This window comes from Ursus arctos, unplaced genomic scaffold (genome assembly GCF_023065955.2).
Source record: "Ursus arctos isolate Adak ecotype North America unplaced genomic scaffold, UrsArc2.0 scaffold_11, whole genome shotgun sequence".
NCBI classification, from domain to species: domain Eukaryota; kingdom Metazoa; phylum Chordata; class Mammalia; order Carnivora; family Ursidae; genus Ursus; species Ursus arctos.
This window is the reverse complement of record NW_026622775.1, coordinates 20,582,849-20,599,329: the sequence shown is the minus strand read 5'-3', so window position 1 is coordinate 20,599,329 and position 16,481 is coordinate 20,582,849. Positions and strand designations below refer to the sequence as shown.

The window sequence follows — 16,481 nt, the reverse complement described above, 5'->3', positions numbered from 1 at the left end:
ATTTTGGATTGAGAGAAAGCTAATAGAAAATATGAGCATTTCCTATAGATAACAGAATTAAAAGTATAGCTCCTGGGAAGAAAATTCACTTAATTTTTAAATGCCATTTAAAAATTATTTCTGTTGGGGCACTTGGGTGGCTCAGTCGGTTAAGCGTCTGCCTTCAGCTCAGGTCCTGATCCTGGGATCATCCTGGGATTGAGCACCGGGTCAGGCTCCCTGCTCAGCGGGGAGTCTGCTTCTCCCTCTCCCTCTGTAGCTCCCCCTGCTTTTGCTCTCTCTCTCAAATAAATAAATAAAATCTTTAAAGAAAATAAAAATTACTTCTGTCATATAAATCATTACTTTTAAATTGCTTTGAGCCTAAAAGTGATTTTAAATGTTTAGTCATAGAATTTGCTACATATAATTTCTACGTTATTTTAGTGTCATAAGAAAAATTAGATGTTTAAGTAATATAATTTTTCTCCTGTTTATTATAGCAAGTACAGATGAAGCTCAGGTTCCCCAAGGAAATATTGATCAAGTTGCCGTTGTGGCCACCAATGTACTGTTTTTTGTGGTTCTATTTATCTTTGCCCTTTTTGAAACGTAAGTTTTATTCTGTCTCATCAAATCATATTATGTAAATAACCTGTATTTCTTAATGCAACATTAATCAGGTATATTGATGTTCTCATAAACTTTATGTAAGGCATATTTTTTTGTCATGATGTAAAAAGTATATATAAATTTTATGCTTTTAACCTCAATACAGTTAATTTTCTGGCTGTACTCTTACTACTTTATCTCACTTCCTTATAAAGGAATCTGTTTCACTAGTCTTTCTTTTCTTTTTCTGAGTTTTATATATATATTTAATATAGTTCTAAAACTTTGGTACCATGATTTAGTTAACTTTAAGCTATATAACTGTATTTACGTGTATGGGGTTCAGTCTGGCAGCGTTAATTCTATTTAAGCTCTGATCCTGAAGAAAACTAATATATTACAAAATCTCTGCTTTGTGTAGGTTTTGTTGACCTTTAGCTATCATATGGCTTTTTTTTTAAGATTTTATTTATTTATTTGACAGAGAGAGAGAGCAAGCGAGAGAGAGGACACAAGCGGGGGGAGTAGGAAAGGGAGAAGCAGGCTCCAGCCAAGCGGGTAGCCTGACTCGGGGCTCGATCCCAGAACCCTGGGATCGTGACCTGAGCCAAAGGCAGATGCTTAACAACTGAGCCACCCAGGTGCTCCTATCATATGGCTTTTTTATTTTTAAAATGTCTTTCCATTATATTGTAAAAATAGTACATTCCTGGTATAAATACTCTATACACTGCAACTGTATCTCCACATCCTCTTCTTTCCCTGAAAGTAACCACTGCTAATACTTCAGTATTAATTTTTCAAATATTTTTTCTATACAACTCTAAGTAGTGGTGTGTGTGTGTGTGTGTATTAAATCAACATAGAATATGGACATCATTTGAAAATTTGGTTTATTCCTTTGTCAATAATTGTAACATTTTTATGCCAGGACATGTAGATTTGCTTGATTTTTTTATTTTTAAAATTATTGAGATATGTGAAAGTTTTAGTTCATCTGATTTTGGGGGCATTTTTTAAAATTGTGGTAAAATATACACAACGTAAAAGGTACCATTTTAACTATTTTTAATTATATGGTTCAGTGGCATTAATTGTATTCACAAATGTTGTACACCATAGCCCCTATCCATTGCCAGAATCTTTTCATCACTCCAAACAGAAGTTCTACACCCATTAAACAGTAAGTCCCCATTCCCCGTCTGTATTCTACTTTCTCTATGAGTTTGTATTCTACTTTCTCTATGAGTTTGCCCGATCTATATACCTCAAATAAATGGAATTATACAACACATTTCCTTTTGTCCTTTTGTGTCTTGCTTATTTCACTTAGCAAGATGTTTTTAAGGTTCATCCATGTTGTAGCATGTATCTGAATTTCATACCTTTTATGGCTAAATAATATTCCATTGTGTGTATATACCAGTTCATTTATCCATTCATCTATCAGTGGACATTTGGGTTATTTCCATTTTTGGCACTTGTGAATAATGCTGTGATGCTGTGATGAATATTGGTGTACAGTTATCTCTTTGAGTCCCTGCTTTCAGTTCTTTTGGTTATATACTAGAGGTGGATTTGCTGAACGATATGGTAATTCTATGTTTAACTTATTGAGAAACTACCAAACATTTTCCACATCAGCTGTTCTGAATTTAAAATTAAAAATGGTGATGTTCTTTTTTTTTTTTTTTAAGAATGAATGTCTTAAATGCATTTCAATTCCATTTTGTAGCCAGTTAATAGAGGAGATAGAGAGTAGGAAAAGAAGCTTGGCAAGGAAGGAGACAGTCATATAAAAGAAGAACAACGTTCAGAAGTAGGGAAAGAGCGGCGCCTGGGTGGCTCAGTCAGTTAAGCTTCTGCCTTCCGCTCAGGTCATGATCCCGGAGTCTGGGGATTGAGCCTCACGTCGGGCTCCCTGCTCAGAGAGAAGTCTGCTTTTCCCTCCCCCCCCCACCCCTCCCGCTGCTCCTTCTCTGTCTCTTTCTCTCTCTCTCTCAAATAAATAAAATCTTTAAAAAAAAAAGAAGTAGGGAAAGGAATACATTCAGAAATAGGGATGAAAGAGACTGAAGAAGAAACAAAATCCAACAAGTTTCTAATAACAATAATAGTAACATTACTATTATGTTATTACTTATTTCAGTGAAATTAAAAAGAAATTAATTTAAGCCAATTTATGACTAGTTAGTTAGAATGGTAAGAATTACAGTTGGTTTGTTTCTTTTCCTGTCCTTCAGGCTTTTTGCAATGTAGATATATTACTTATGTAATTAAAATAAATATAAGTAAATAAAAATACAAACAGCCAAACTTAGTAGCTTGTGCATCTAACAACAAAATGTGCTTAAAATGTGTTAATTTTTTTTTAGGTATACATGAGCTGATGTCATTGCTAAAAGGGATGCAAATTCTTGAATGTATCAGTATCATTATTAAAGCTTCTGTTTTACTTTTATAATGACTATGATTTTAATAAGAATAATATTTTTGTTTTTCTTAGAATCGTTACTCCATTAACAATGGATATGTATGCCTGGACTAGAGAACAAGCTGTATTATATGATGGAATAATACTTGCTGCCCTTGGAGTTGAGGCGGTTATTATTTTCATGGTGATTAAATTACTTTCCAAGAAGTAAGTTATGTGTCTTTGGTTTTGTTTCAGTGACTTTTAAAATAGACTTTTAAAACTTTTTTTAAAGTGAAACATGAAACAGAGCTAACAACGTAAACAAGTGTGTTAGTAAAATAACTTAAAGTTTTTCTCTCATTATGTATTACTTTTAGTCCTTGAATGTTTGCAAACAGATTTAAAGTTTATTAAGGGGGCATGCTATTTCTATACCATATGGCATATTCTTTGGTAAAGCAAGATATTTTACAAAGTGAATTAATTTCTTATAACGTATCTTTTGTGCATTATGTTTTATTTCTAAAAGCGTATTTTATAAAACTATATTCTGCTGTATGGTAATATATGTTGTGCAACAGAAAAGATTTAATGGCTAGGTCTGGAAAATTCTGGTTAAAATTACCAAACTTCTGTACTCTAAACCTTCCAAATCTTTAGTACATATATATAATATCACCATAATGACGAAGACATGTAGCATTTCTCAAAGTTACTTGTAATTTTGATCACAGAACATTGTTATCTTTTTTTATTTTATTTATTTATTTATTTATTTATTTATTTATTTTAAGATTTTACTTATTTATTTGACAGATATAGAGACAGCCAGCAAGAGAGGGAACACAAGCAGGGGGAGTGGGAGAGGAAGAAGCAGGCTCATAGAGGAGGAGCGTGATGTGGGGCTCGATCCCATAACGCCGGGATCACGCCCTGAGCCGAAGGCAGATGCTTAACCGCTGTGCCACCCAGGCGCCCCTGTTATCTTTTTTTAAATTTTTTTAAAAGATTTTATTTATTTATTTGAGAGAGAGATTGAGAGAGAGCAGGAGCATGAGAGAGGGAAGCGAGAAGCAGATACCCTGCTGAGTAGGGAGCCTGCTGCTGGCATCGATCCCAGGATCCCAGGATCTCAACCTGAGCCGAAGGCAGGCACTTAACAAACTGAGCCACCCAGGCACACCAAGAACATTGTTTTAAAGAAGCATTTTGTAAAACTACAACTGTAATGAACATGCTTTGGGGGAAGTGCTTGTATAAAATTAAGTTCGTTCATATAGTCTGAGGTGGGACATTAGTTGATGAATTTAGACAATTCTAACAATTTAATTATTCCTAAAATGCTTTTAATAATACTTTAATAATAACTTTAGGGGCACCTGGGTGGCTCAGTCAGTTAAGCGTCTGCCTTCTGCTCAGGTCGTGATCCCGGGGTCCTGGATCGAGACTGCTTTTCCCTCTCCCACCTCCTGCTCATGCTCTCTCTCTCACTCCCTCTTTCTTTCAAGTAAATAAATTTTTTAAATCTTTTAAAAAATAATACTTTAGAACTTTATAAAGTTCTAAAATCAATTAACAAGTCTTGAGTCAGTGTGTAGGGTTAGGTACAATGGGAGATACTATGAGGATTCCTATGCTTATAGAGCCAAATAGAGGGGCCAAGATATAGATACAAACATAGACACAGATTTAAACTCAAAATTAAATAATAGTAAATGCATTACAGAGTAGGGCAGTCTTGCTGATAGGCAATCTTACAGATTGTCCAATTCCATACCTTCAAAGAACTTGTATTCTTTTGGGTGGGAAAACCAATAAACAAAAATATGAAGTCAGGTAGTAAAAAGTACTATGAAGAACGGAGAGAGGAAGAGAATAAAGAGTAGCAAGGGCAGGGTTGGGAGAGAGTGGCAGTGTTAGAAGCAGGAAGGCAAGTTTGGCCAGAGCAGAATGAAAGAAATGGCAAATGGGAGAACATCAGGTTAGAAAGATGTGAGACCTTACAGGTATTCTGAGGGTGATGTGAAGTGTTTGGGTTTGTTTATTTTGTTTTAGGGAGTCTTTGGATATGTTTGTATATTTCACTTTTATTATGGAGATTTTCTAACATATACAAGGGAATAGAGGGCATCATGTACTGAATTTCTAATATCTATTACCCAACTTCAACATTTACCAATCCTTGGATAATTGTGATTCATCTATACCTCTACCTACTCCACCCTCCCTATCCCCTATATGTGGATTATTTTGAGGCCAATCTCAGATATCATTTCATGTCTTCCATAAATATTTCAGTATGTATCTCTAAAAGTTAACCGTGGGGGCGCCTGGATGGCTTGGTCAGTTAAGCAACCAACTCTTATTTTGGCTCAGGTCATGATTTCAGAGTTGTGAAATAGAGCCCTTCCTCGGCTGCGGGCTCAGCAGGGAGCCTGCTTGAGTTTCTCTTCCTCTGCCCCTCTCCCCAGTGCATGCACCTGTGCGCTCTCTTATCCCCCCGCCAACAAATAAATCTTTAAAAATAAATAAATGAATGAATAAATAAATAAATAAATAACAAAAATAAATTTAAAAATCAAGTCATTTCTAAATATCCAGGCAGTTTTCAAATTTTCTCCACTGTTGCAATAGTTTTTGAAATTTGTTTTGTTTCATATTGTTTTATTTTGTTTCACAACTTACTTGACTCAGGCTCTTAAGTTTCTTAAATCTCTGAGTCTATACATTTTCCATCTTTCTCTCTCTTTTTTTTCCCCTTCCCAATTGAAGAAACCAGGATGTATGCTTTATAGTTTCTCACATTTTAGATCTTGCTGATGGAATCCCTGTGGTGGTTTTCTGTTTTTTGTTTTTTTAACATTTTCCTGTGTTTACTATATTTCTAAAAAATTGGTCCTCAGGTCTAGAAGCTTGATGAAATTTGAGTTCAATTTTTTGGCAAGAGTATACTTTATAGGTGGTATTATGTGCTTACATCACAAGACATGTTACATTTTATTTATCTCTTTTTATACTGTTAGTGACTATCGAGCATTCCTAGATTCATTAATTTATTAATAGGTCACTGCACAATGCTGGTTTTTAATTCTATCATGTCTTTAACTTTTTGGAATCTTTTCTTTAAAGAGAACCTTCTCATCACCAATTATTTGGCTATCTTGAGGTACAGTTTGTATAGGAAAGACAAGATGACTATTTCCTTTTATTAACTGATTTTTTAAATAATGAGTTGGCTTCCTAACATCCTTTAAAGGGAACCAAGAGTATTTTATTTTAATATAATATGAATTCATAGATTATAACATTTTTATGTGTTTTAATCTGTTGTCGTTACTATTATTTTTGATGTTCACACTGTTCAGTGTTTTTGGTCAGCATCTTCAAATTGACTCAGAGTACCTTTATCTAGGTACTAGGAGTACCTAGTAGTCACTGCTAGCATCTATACCCTCTGGTATGAAAAAATATCTAGACTCAATTTTTAAGATTTATTTATTTATGTATATATGTATGTATTCAAGAGAGAGAGAGAGAGAGAGAGCAGGAGCAGGGAAGGGGCAGAAGGAGAAGCAGACTCCCTGTAGAGTGGGGAGCCCATCTTGGGGCTTGATTCCAGGACCCTGAGATCCTGGACCTGATCCAAAGGCAGACACCTAATTGACAGCCACCCAAGCACCCCTCCAGGCTCATCATATACATTTTCTGTTCTAGATCTGAAATCACTTGGTTCTTTTTAGTGGAAAATTATATTTAACATTCATATTAATTGGTATATAACTAAAAGGATCAAGATATTTTATCATAGTTTTTAAAATATAAAAATAATGAAACTATGTAATACTGTTTTATTTTTAAATTACAGAGTTTCTGTTCTTTAACAGGATTGGCGAGCGTGCTATTCTACTGGGAGGACTCATCGTTGTATGGGTTGGCTTCTTTATCTTGTTACCTTGGGGAAATCAGTTTCCCAAAATACAGTGGGAAGGTATAGCCGTATACAATTCTATAATGTTAGCCCCTGTTATTCATCTAGAATTGGCAAGTGATGCACTGTACTAATTTTGTTTTAACAGATTTACATAATAATTCAATTCCTAATACCACATTTGGGGAAATCATTATTGCTCTTTGGAAATCTCCAAGGGAAGATCACAATGAAGAACCAACTGGTTGCCCAATTGAACAAGCCTGGTGCTTGTATATTCCCATGATCCATCTGGCGCAGTTCCTCACATCAGCTGCGCTAATTGGAATAGGCTATCCATCCTGTAATGTTATGTCCTATACGTTATATTCAAAAATTCTGGGACCAAAACCTCAGGTGAGTCAGTTACCCTGATATTGCTCTTGCAATATGAAATATAGTTGTAAGCACTCACGTTTTTTGCTACCATTCTTTATTTTTACACAAGCTGACTTGGTGGATTTTTATCATATTCAGCACTTTTTTTTAATGATTTTATTTATTTTATTTTAGAGAGACAGAGAGAGAGAAAGAGAGCAAGCACTGGAGTGAGGGGAGGGGTAGAGGGAGATGGAGAGAATCTCAAGCCGACTCTGTGCTGAGCACAGAGCCTGACACAGGGCTTGATCTCACAACCGTGAGATCATGATCTGAGCCAAAACCAAGAGTTGGACGCTCAACCAACTGAGCCACCCAGATGCCCCCCAAGTTTTATTTCTGACTTATCTTTGTAATAGAAGTTGTTTAAATGGTCACAAGTGAAAATACTATTTTTCTTCCTTAAAAATTACACTGATAGTTTTACATTTTCAGGGCAGAAATTAGTGTTTCTATTGAAATAAGACAAAGAGAAGAGAAAATTTTTAATACTGTGTTTTTAAGCTATAATAGTAGGTAAAACATTTCTGAGTTTTTTAATGTATAAAATTGTATTTTTAAATTTTCAAAATCAGGAATAAAAGCAAATTACAAAAGCAGTGTATGATAGTTGTAATAAAATTCAAATGGTTTGAAGTCTGTATAGCAGAAAATGAAAGCTCCCCTTAGCCTCAACACACTAAAGTTGACCCCTGTTCACTTCATTTGCATTTTTCAATACCTGTTTAAGCATATGCACACTCATGCCTTTTTAGAAAAAGGTAACACACTGGGGCACCTGGGTGGCACAGTGGTTAAACGTCTGCCTTTGGCTCAGGGCGTGATCCCGGCGTTATGGGATCGAGCCCCACATCAGGCTCCTCCACTATGAGCCTGGCTTCTTCCTCTCCCCCTCCCCCTGCTTGTGTTCCCTCTCTCGCTGGCTGTCTCTATCTCTGTCGAATAAATAAATAAAATCTTTAAAAAAAAATAAGATAACACAGAATATATCTCATGTACATACATTTTTTCCGTCTTGAATTTTTTTACAATAGCCATAGCCTTCTTTCCATGTCAGTGCATATAGATGTTCTCATTATAAGATCTTACTGATATAAGACCTTATTTTTTTAAGCAACTGATTAGCATTCCATTCATTAAATATACCATAATTTATTTACTTAATCCACCATTGATGGATGGTTAGGTTGTTTTCAATTTGAGGATATTAAAAGTATTGCTGCAGTGTACATTCTTGGGTAGATTGTTTGGGGTACAATAGTTGGAAGAGTGACATTGTGGTATAGTGGAGTCAGCCAACCATATTTTGGACAAGTTACTTGAATTTTCTGAGCTTCAGCTTCCACATTTGTTAAATGTGGAGAATACCAACTGTAGAAACTTGGGAATGTTGGAAACAATATGTGTAAAGCACGTAGCACAGTGTTTGGAAGATAGTAAGTATAAAATAAAAGTTGGCTGTGAAGGGTAATTAATAAATTATATGGTTTCCAGGGCTTCAGCAGATACTGTTTGTCCCCTTATACTACTATATTTTTCTTAAACTGACTAATCAAATAAGTTTACTGTTCTTTATTTGCTGTATTTATACAGAGGTGTTTTACATTTGATTTAAAAAAAATGGAGAACGTGATTCTTGTGAGTTTATCCTAGTTTGGTAATAGTAGTATCATCCTTATTATCTTTTGTATCATCCTTATTTTTTAAATAACTAAACCTGAATATCAGTCTGCTTCTCCTTCTCCCCTCCCTGCCGCAGGGTGTGTACATGGGCTGGTTAACAGCTTCTGGAAGTGCTGCACGGATTCTTGGACCCGTGTTCATCAGCCAGCTGTACACTTCCTGGGGCCCACGATGGGCATTCAGCCTCGTGTGTGGAGTAGTAGTACTTACCATCCTGCTCCTGCTTGTGGTTTACAAAAGACTTGTTGCTTTTTCTGTAAGGCATGGAAGGATTCAAGAGTAACGTACTAACCTTGTGATGGAAAGTACTTGTCGTATGGGGCGGCTTCTTCCAAGGCTCTCCTGGATCGTTGTTATGAGTCAGTTTCCAAAAGTCAGGCTGCAAATATTGTATATTTTGAGTAACAGGAACATATATTGAATAATACAGGGAATTGTACGTATTATTGTGAATAGTTAGATAATATAAAAACACTCTGGTTCATAATTTCCTTATTTCAAAAAATATTCTATTATAACATCTCTTCTGGGGTTGCATGAACTCATGAGTGAATGGATAATGGTTTATAAATACGAAGTTTTACTCTTAACCCAGACTGCAGGGGTGTCATTAAAATAACGAGAAAATATGCAGTGAAACCATAAGGAGAGTTCTGTATGAATTACCCATAACAAAAGAAATGAAATTATAGAAATTACCTAAATAGAAGTACCTCTATTTGAAGATACCTACTTTTTATTTCTTAATAAAAATCATCATTCTTAAATTTTCTATTTACCATGGCCTGCCATTCTAGTTGACATTTTATAAGCCGTTATTTTTAATACTATACCTTTGTCCTATTTTAGTTCAGGATCTCACTAAGTAACCCCTAACTTAATAGGTAAGCACAAATAATACTAATATTTGAGCAATAAAGAGGATTAAGAGATCAAGATGAATTACACTACCTTTAATAGGACTAATTACAATTTTCTTTCAAGTACTAATAATAACTCACTTTAGAAGCAAGCCAAGTGTGTTACTGTATATATACTGAACAGCAAACAGTTTATTAAAATTATTGGCATTTTTCAACTCCCTTAAATTCTGGAGAAAAACTATCACTTTAATTATTTACTTTTCCCAACTCTTGGTAGTGACAGGGAAGACACAACAGTTTTCAAACTGTCTGTGTAGCTATTCAGAACTGCAGAATTTTAAATTTGCATGGGCCATGACAGTCCCAGTCTAGTTAAGCTAAATAAATATTTGAGGTAAAATTGCTTTACTCTAACAGTTTACTGAGTTTACTTGAAGTTGGCTAAATCACATTCTCTATGTATACATTTCTACCTCTAAATATGTTGAATGCTGATATAGAATTATGTATATGGATAATCAATATTACCAAAAAATGCAAAAATAGTTCTAAATATTTTTCCAGATGTTTCCTACTCTAAGTTTTATTTTCAAATCTCAAAGTAAATAAGTAAACACTATAATCTGCACTTTATACTATGTTTGCTGTCCTCTTGGTTTTTTTCTTTTTCTTTTTTTTCTTTCCTTTTTTTTTTGGCTTGAACAACAAATTTATTTCTTACAGTTCTGGAGACTAGAAGTCTAAGATCAAGGTTGTCAGCAGGGTTGGTTTCTTCTGAGGTCTCTCTCCTTGGCCTGTGGAAGGATATCTTCTCCCTGTATCTTTTGTTTGTTTTTCCAGCTTTATTGGGATGTAATTGACATGTTACACTGTGTAAGTTTAAGGTGTACAATGCATTGATTTGATGAACTTATATATAGCAAAGTGATTACCATCATAGCGGTAGCTAACAACTCTGTCCTATCACATAATTATCATTTCTTTTTTGTGGTGAGAACATTTGATATCTACTCTCAGCAACTTTTAAATATATAGTACAGTATTATTAGTTGTGATCACCATGCTGTACAGTAAATCTCCAGAACTTATTTATCTTATAACAGGAAGTTCTTTGACTGACATTTCCCCATTTCCTCCACTCCCCAGCCCCTGTCAACCACCATCCTGCTCTCTGGTCTCTAACAGCTCAGCTCTTTTAGATTTCACATATAAGTGATACCATATAGTATTTGTCCCTCTCTGTCTGACCTATTTCACTTAGCATAATGACCTCAAGGTCCATCCATGTTGCCACAAAGGGAAGGATCTCCTTTCTCATGGCTTAATAATATTCCACTACATACACACATCTTCCTTATCCATTCCTCCATTGATGGACATCTAGGTTGTTTCCCTGTTTTGTCTTTTGTGAATAATGCTGCAATGAACATGGGAGTGCAGATATCTCTTTGAAATCCTGCTTTCATCTCCTCTGGATATATACCCATAGGAGGGATTGCCACATCATATAGTAGTTCTTAATTTTTTGAGGAACCTCCATTCTGTGTTCTACAGTGGCTGCACCAATTTACATTTCCACCAGCAGTGTACAAGGGTTCCCTTTTCTCCACATCCTCATCCATACTTATTTCTTATATTCTTCATACCAGCCATTGTCACTGGTGTTAAGTGATACCTCATTGTAGTTTTCATTTGCATTTCCTTGAGGATAGTGATGTGGAAATCCTTTCATGTACCTGCTGGCCATATGTATGTCCTTTGGAAAATGTCTTTTCAGATCCTCTGTCAATTTTTTTAAAATCTTTTTTTTTTAAGTAAGCTCTACACTCAGTGTGGGACTTGAACTCACAACCCTGAGATCAAGAATTGCATGCTGTAAGGACTGAGCCAGCCAGGTGCCACTCCTCTGCCCATTTTTAAATCAGACTATTTGGCTTTTTTGCTATTGAAATTTGCCGTACTCTTATATCCAACTTCTTGTAGCTCTACTAGAAAGCTTAATATGACAGAAATCATCCTGATTAAATGTTAGAGATTGTTTTTACTCATCTCCACATCCCATAGCAAGACTCTGCTTCAGTTAGACTTATCAGAGCCATAACCAGGTTTTTGGCTGTTGATCAAGTCCTGGGGTTTCTCTTCCCTGATGTTCTGCAGCTCTTTCTTCAGTCTTACGTTTTTTGGGTAACTTCTAATCCTCAAGAGTAAACTCCACCCTTGGTTTAGATAGTGTGTGATAGAAATAACAATAATGGTGATGATGAAAATAATAGCAAACATTTATAGAATTCTTTCCATATTGCAGGTAACCGTGTAACATACAGTTTGATTTTCACAGCCAGCTTATATAACAAAGGTGCTGTTATGATTCCCATTTTACAGATAAAGGAACACAGGTACAGAGAAGTTAAGACACTTATCTAAGTAACAATCTGTCTTTAGACTCCACGCTCTAAACCACTTAATTTGTTATAGTGGAGGAAATAACCCAGAAAGTTGCAAGAGCAGTTAATTGTGTATTTTAGAGTTAAGTTATGTATACCAGTGATTCCTATTAGGAGAAATATTTGAAAAATGTAATTTGAAGCCCACTAACTGGGGCTATTATCTTAGCAAACTGTTTCCATGCAAGAATATAACAGAGAAGTTTCCCAAATTCACAAGATTTATAATATCAAATATAATTCAGATAAACTATAACCTTACAAAAATGACTAACACCTCTCTTTTTATTGAGAGTGCTTTCTTTTCTGGGGGATTATACCACCACACATCTTGGCACAAAAGAAGATAAGGAAGTGACATGGGATTGAGGACAGGGCAGGAAGATAAAGTTTGAGGATTATACTAGTTGAGGTCTTGAGTGGGACACGTGGACTATAAATTGAAAAAGATGATAGGAGACCTTAAGATATGAAAAAAACTGCTGAAATTAGTTTGTATTTCAGAAAGGATACGTTTTTGAAAACTTAAAGTGATTTTTATATTTGAAGGGATTTATAATTTCACAAAGCATCTCCATGTTACCTTGCTTAAAGTGAAATAGATCTGTATGTAGTTTTGGCAGTTGGGGGGGGGTATAAACTATTTACCTGCATCTGCTCAAGAATAGATTAACTTACTGTGACAGGATATTTTCGATACCATTTTTGACTACTACAAATTTATTTGTAATTTAATGTATTTTAAATTGTGAATGTACATTTTCTAATAAAATTATTATGTGTATGTATCTTAAGCCTTAAAATTATTTATTCGTACTTTCAATACATATTCAAAGGGTACGTACTATGTACCAATCACCATGTCATTATTGGGAATAAAGCAGTGAACAAAATACAGAGCCGTTTCTCATGGGACTTATGTTAATTAGTGAAGTGATTACACAAATTATTATGCTTGAGGGCTGGGTGATGCGAAAGCAGTAAAGGGAGCTATGAGGGTGACTAACAGGAGATCTGACCTGACAGGAAAGTCGGACTGTTTTGCTAAGGATGTAGTGATTAACCAAGGCTTGGTGGAGAGAATGGTTTGGACTGGTGAAGAGTGGGACAAGGGACAAGTGCATTTCAGGCCAAAGGCATGGCATATACAAAGCCCTGGAGATGGTAAGATATTGGGGCTTTCATGGGGCTACAAATAGGTCTAAGGTGACTGGAGTACAGTGACTGAGAAAAAGTCATATTAGTTGAGGCTACAGAGGGACAATGCAAGGCCTTGAAGACCTTGGGCAGTAGGTCTCCTCCAGTGGTAAGTAAGAGGTATTCTAACTTTTGACATGGTTTGAGTTAGGAGTCCAAAGAATCTCATTAGGGCTCTCTTTTTCTTTTGGTTCTACATGCTTGACTTTATTTTCACATACTCTCCATTCTGCGACAAGATGGGCACTGGCAGCCCCAAGCTTGCAACATTTTTGTAACTCACAATTCCAGGGAAAAATGGCTCAGGCAGAAGTATCAGAAAAGGCTCCAAGTAGCCAACTTTAACTTGCATACCCATCTGAGAACTGACCAGATGGGCAGGGAGGGGAATCCTCTACTAAACCAGGCATGGATCATGCTTCCATTCTGGGAATGCAATCGTCTGTATGTGGAAGAGACAGGAGGGGAAGAACCCTGTCAGGCTCATCTTAATTACACGGACTAAACATATTTAAAGCTGAGTGGAGAAGAGGAGTTTCCACCAAAGAAAGGTCTGTTGAGCTGGCAAATATATATGTTTATCCACTATGCCTACACCTCCCAACTGTTCTCACATCATTGCAATCATAGAAAATATTGTATGCACCATTGTGGAAAGTACATGAAGTTGCTTGTACCAAGTCTCTTCAGACAACATAGGCCCTACCAATCAACTCGGAGCTCTGAAGAGATCAATTTTTCACTTACAGACATAACCTATTTGTAATATACCAATGTTAGGAAACATGGTAGTATATCACATTAGGTATTTGGACTTTTAAGAGAAATGGGAAGGCATTTAAGGTAACATGGCCTCTAAAAAGAAATGTGTGCTCTTTGTAGAAATGGCTGATTTCAGGTGTGGGGGCAAGTGAACCTAAGATAGCTTGTGCCGGAAAGCAAGAGAGTTAGCAAAGACTACAAAAGTCTTGCCAAAAAGACACGGGAGTCAAATAGAGACTACTACTGGCCCAAAATGGGGCAATTAAAGCATTGAAAAGAATATCCATAGCTGATTTAAACACAATAAATATGTGAAAATCTACAAATTCAAAATGATATTAGAAATAAGAAAGGTGTGCCTGGGTGGCTCAGTTGACTGAGTGACCAACTCTTGGTTTTCAGCTCAGGTCATGATCTCAGGGTTGTGGGATCAAGCCCTGCATTGGGCTCTGTGCTCAGCAGACAGTCTGCTTGAGATTCTCTCCCTCTCCCTCTCCCCCCTGCCCCCACTTGCCCGTGCACACACACTCTCAAACAAATAAAATATTAAAAAATAAATAAACCCATTGGTCACCTTTGGAGGTTGATAGGGCTTTAGCTGTTAATTCAGAAAACCAGAAAATAGACTCAAGCATCTATTCTGCCTTTTGCTTAAACTTCAGGGTAATCAAATATTGATGAGGGAAAGTTATTTTCTGTAGACGAATCCAAATGAGAGGTGCCTGGGTGGTACAGTTTGTTGAATGTCCAACTCTTGATTTTGGCTCAGGTCACGATCTCAGCATCATGGGATAAGCCCCGTGACAGGCTCAGCAGGGAGTCTGCTTGAGGATTCTCTCTCCGTCTCCCTCTGCCCCTCCCTCCACTCATGCACGCGCGCACGCGCGCGCGCAGTCTCTCTAATAAATAAATCTTAAAAAAAAAAAAAATCCGGGGCACCTGGGTGGCACAGCGGTTAAGCGTCTGCCTTCGGCTCAGGGCGTGATCCCGGCGTTATGGGATCAAGCCCCACATCAGGCTCCTCCGCTATGAGCCTGCTTCTTCCTCTCCCACTCCCCCTGCTTGTGTTCCCTCTCTCGCTGGCTGTCTCTATCTCTGTCGAATAAATAAAATCTTAAAAAAAAAAAAAAAGGAGAAACAACCCTTTAATAAAAAATCCAAGTTAACAAATACAAAGTGAATAATAGAAAAATCTCCATTTAGCAACCTCTAGTGAAATAATAGATATGGGAAATAATCATCAATGAGTCTAAAACAACTAGGTGAAAGAGTTAATGAGGAACTTTCTAAAGGATGAATGAGGCTGCCAACACCTGAACCCACTGATTATTTTTAACATCATTGAAAGTGGGTAAGCATTATGTGTCTCACTGATGCAGCAGGAAGTACACAGCACCACTTATTAAAGTGTTCATGCCAAAAATAAAAAATAAAATCAGAATCTAATCAAGCTTATAGGTATAAGCTATGAGTTTACAGGAAATACAGAGAATAAGCAAATTAAATGTTATCTCTACGTAGTAATCACCTAAACCCAGAAGGCAATATATTCTATAGATCCAGTTTCTTTCTTTTTTTTTAAAGATTTTATTTATTTATTTGACAGAGAGAGACAGCCAGTGAGAGAGGGAACACAAGCAGGGGGAGTGGGAGAGGAAGAAGCAGGCTCATAGCGGAGGAGCCTGATGTGGGCCTCGATCACAGAACGCCGGGATCACACTCTGAGCTGAAGGCAGACGTTTAACGACTGCGCCACCCAGGAGCCCCATATCCAGTTTCTTTAAAAAAAAAAAAAAAGGCATAAAAAAATAAAAACAGATCAAAAGTCAGAGATGAAAAGAAAGTTAAGAGATCTTTTTTGGATCCTGTTTCAAATAAAACAAATGTAAATGGATACATTTGAGGCAAATGGAGAAATTCTAAACTAGAGTCAATATTAGATGATATTAAGGAATTATTGCTAATTCTGAGGTATGTGATAGTATTACGGTTATGCCGTAAAAGGTTCTTATCCGTTAAAGATAGATACTGAAGAATTTGATAGAAATTACATGATGTCTGGGACTTGCTTCAAAATACTCTAATGGGGATAGAGCATCAGAATAGATGAAACAAGATTGGCAAAATATTTGTTGAAATTAGGCAGGAGATACATGGAGGTTCCTTATACACTTAGATGT

The 16,481-nt window shown here is 36.2% G+C and overlaps 1 protein-coding gene across 3 annotated transcripts in view; it reads left to right on the top strand.

The window, feature by feature from the left end:
- The window catches only part of MFSD8 (major facilitator superfamily domain containing 8), a 35,455-nt gene extending 22,325 nt beyond the window's left edge, over window positions 1–13,130 (top strand). For all 3 annotated transcript variants that reach the window (XM_026499306.4, XM_044384312.3, XM_026499307.4), the window contains 5 exons: window positions 483–591; window positions 3,098–3,232; window positions 6,892–6,995; window positions 7,084–7,331; window positions 9,112–13,130. In XM_026499306.4, coding sequence (XP_026355091.1) covers window positions 483–591; window positions 3,098–3,232; window positions 6,892–6,995; window positions 7,084–7,331; window positions 9,112–9,318 — 803 coding nt within the window. In that variant the 3' untranslated portion in view covers window positions 9,319–13,130. The remainder of the gene's footprint in view (window positions 1–482; window positions 592–3,097; window positions 3,233–6,891; window positions 6,996–7,083; window positions 7,332–9,111) is intronic.
- Window positions 13,131–16,481: the final 3,351 nt, after the last annotated feature.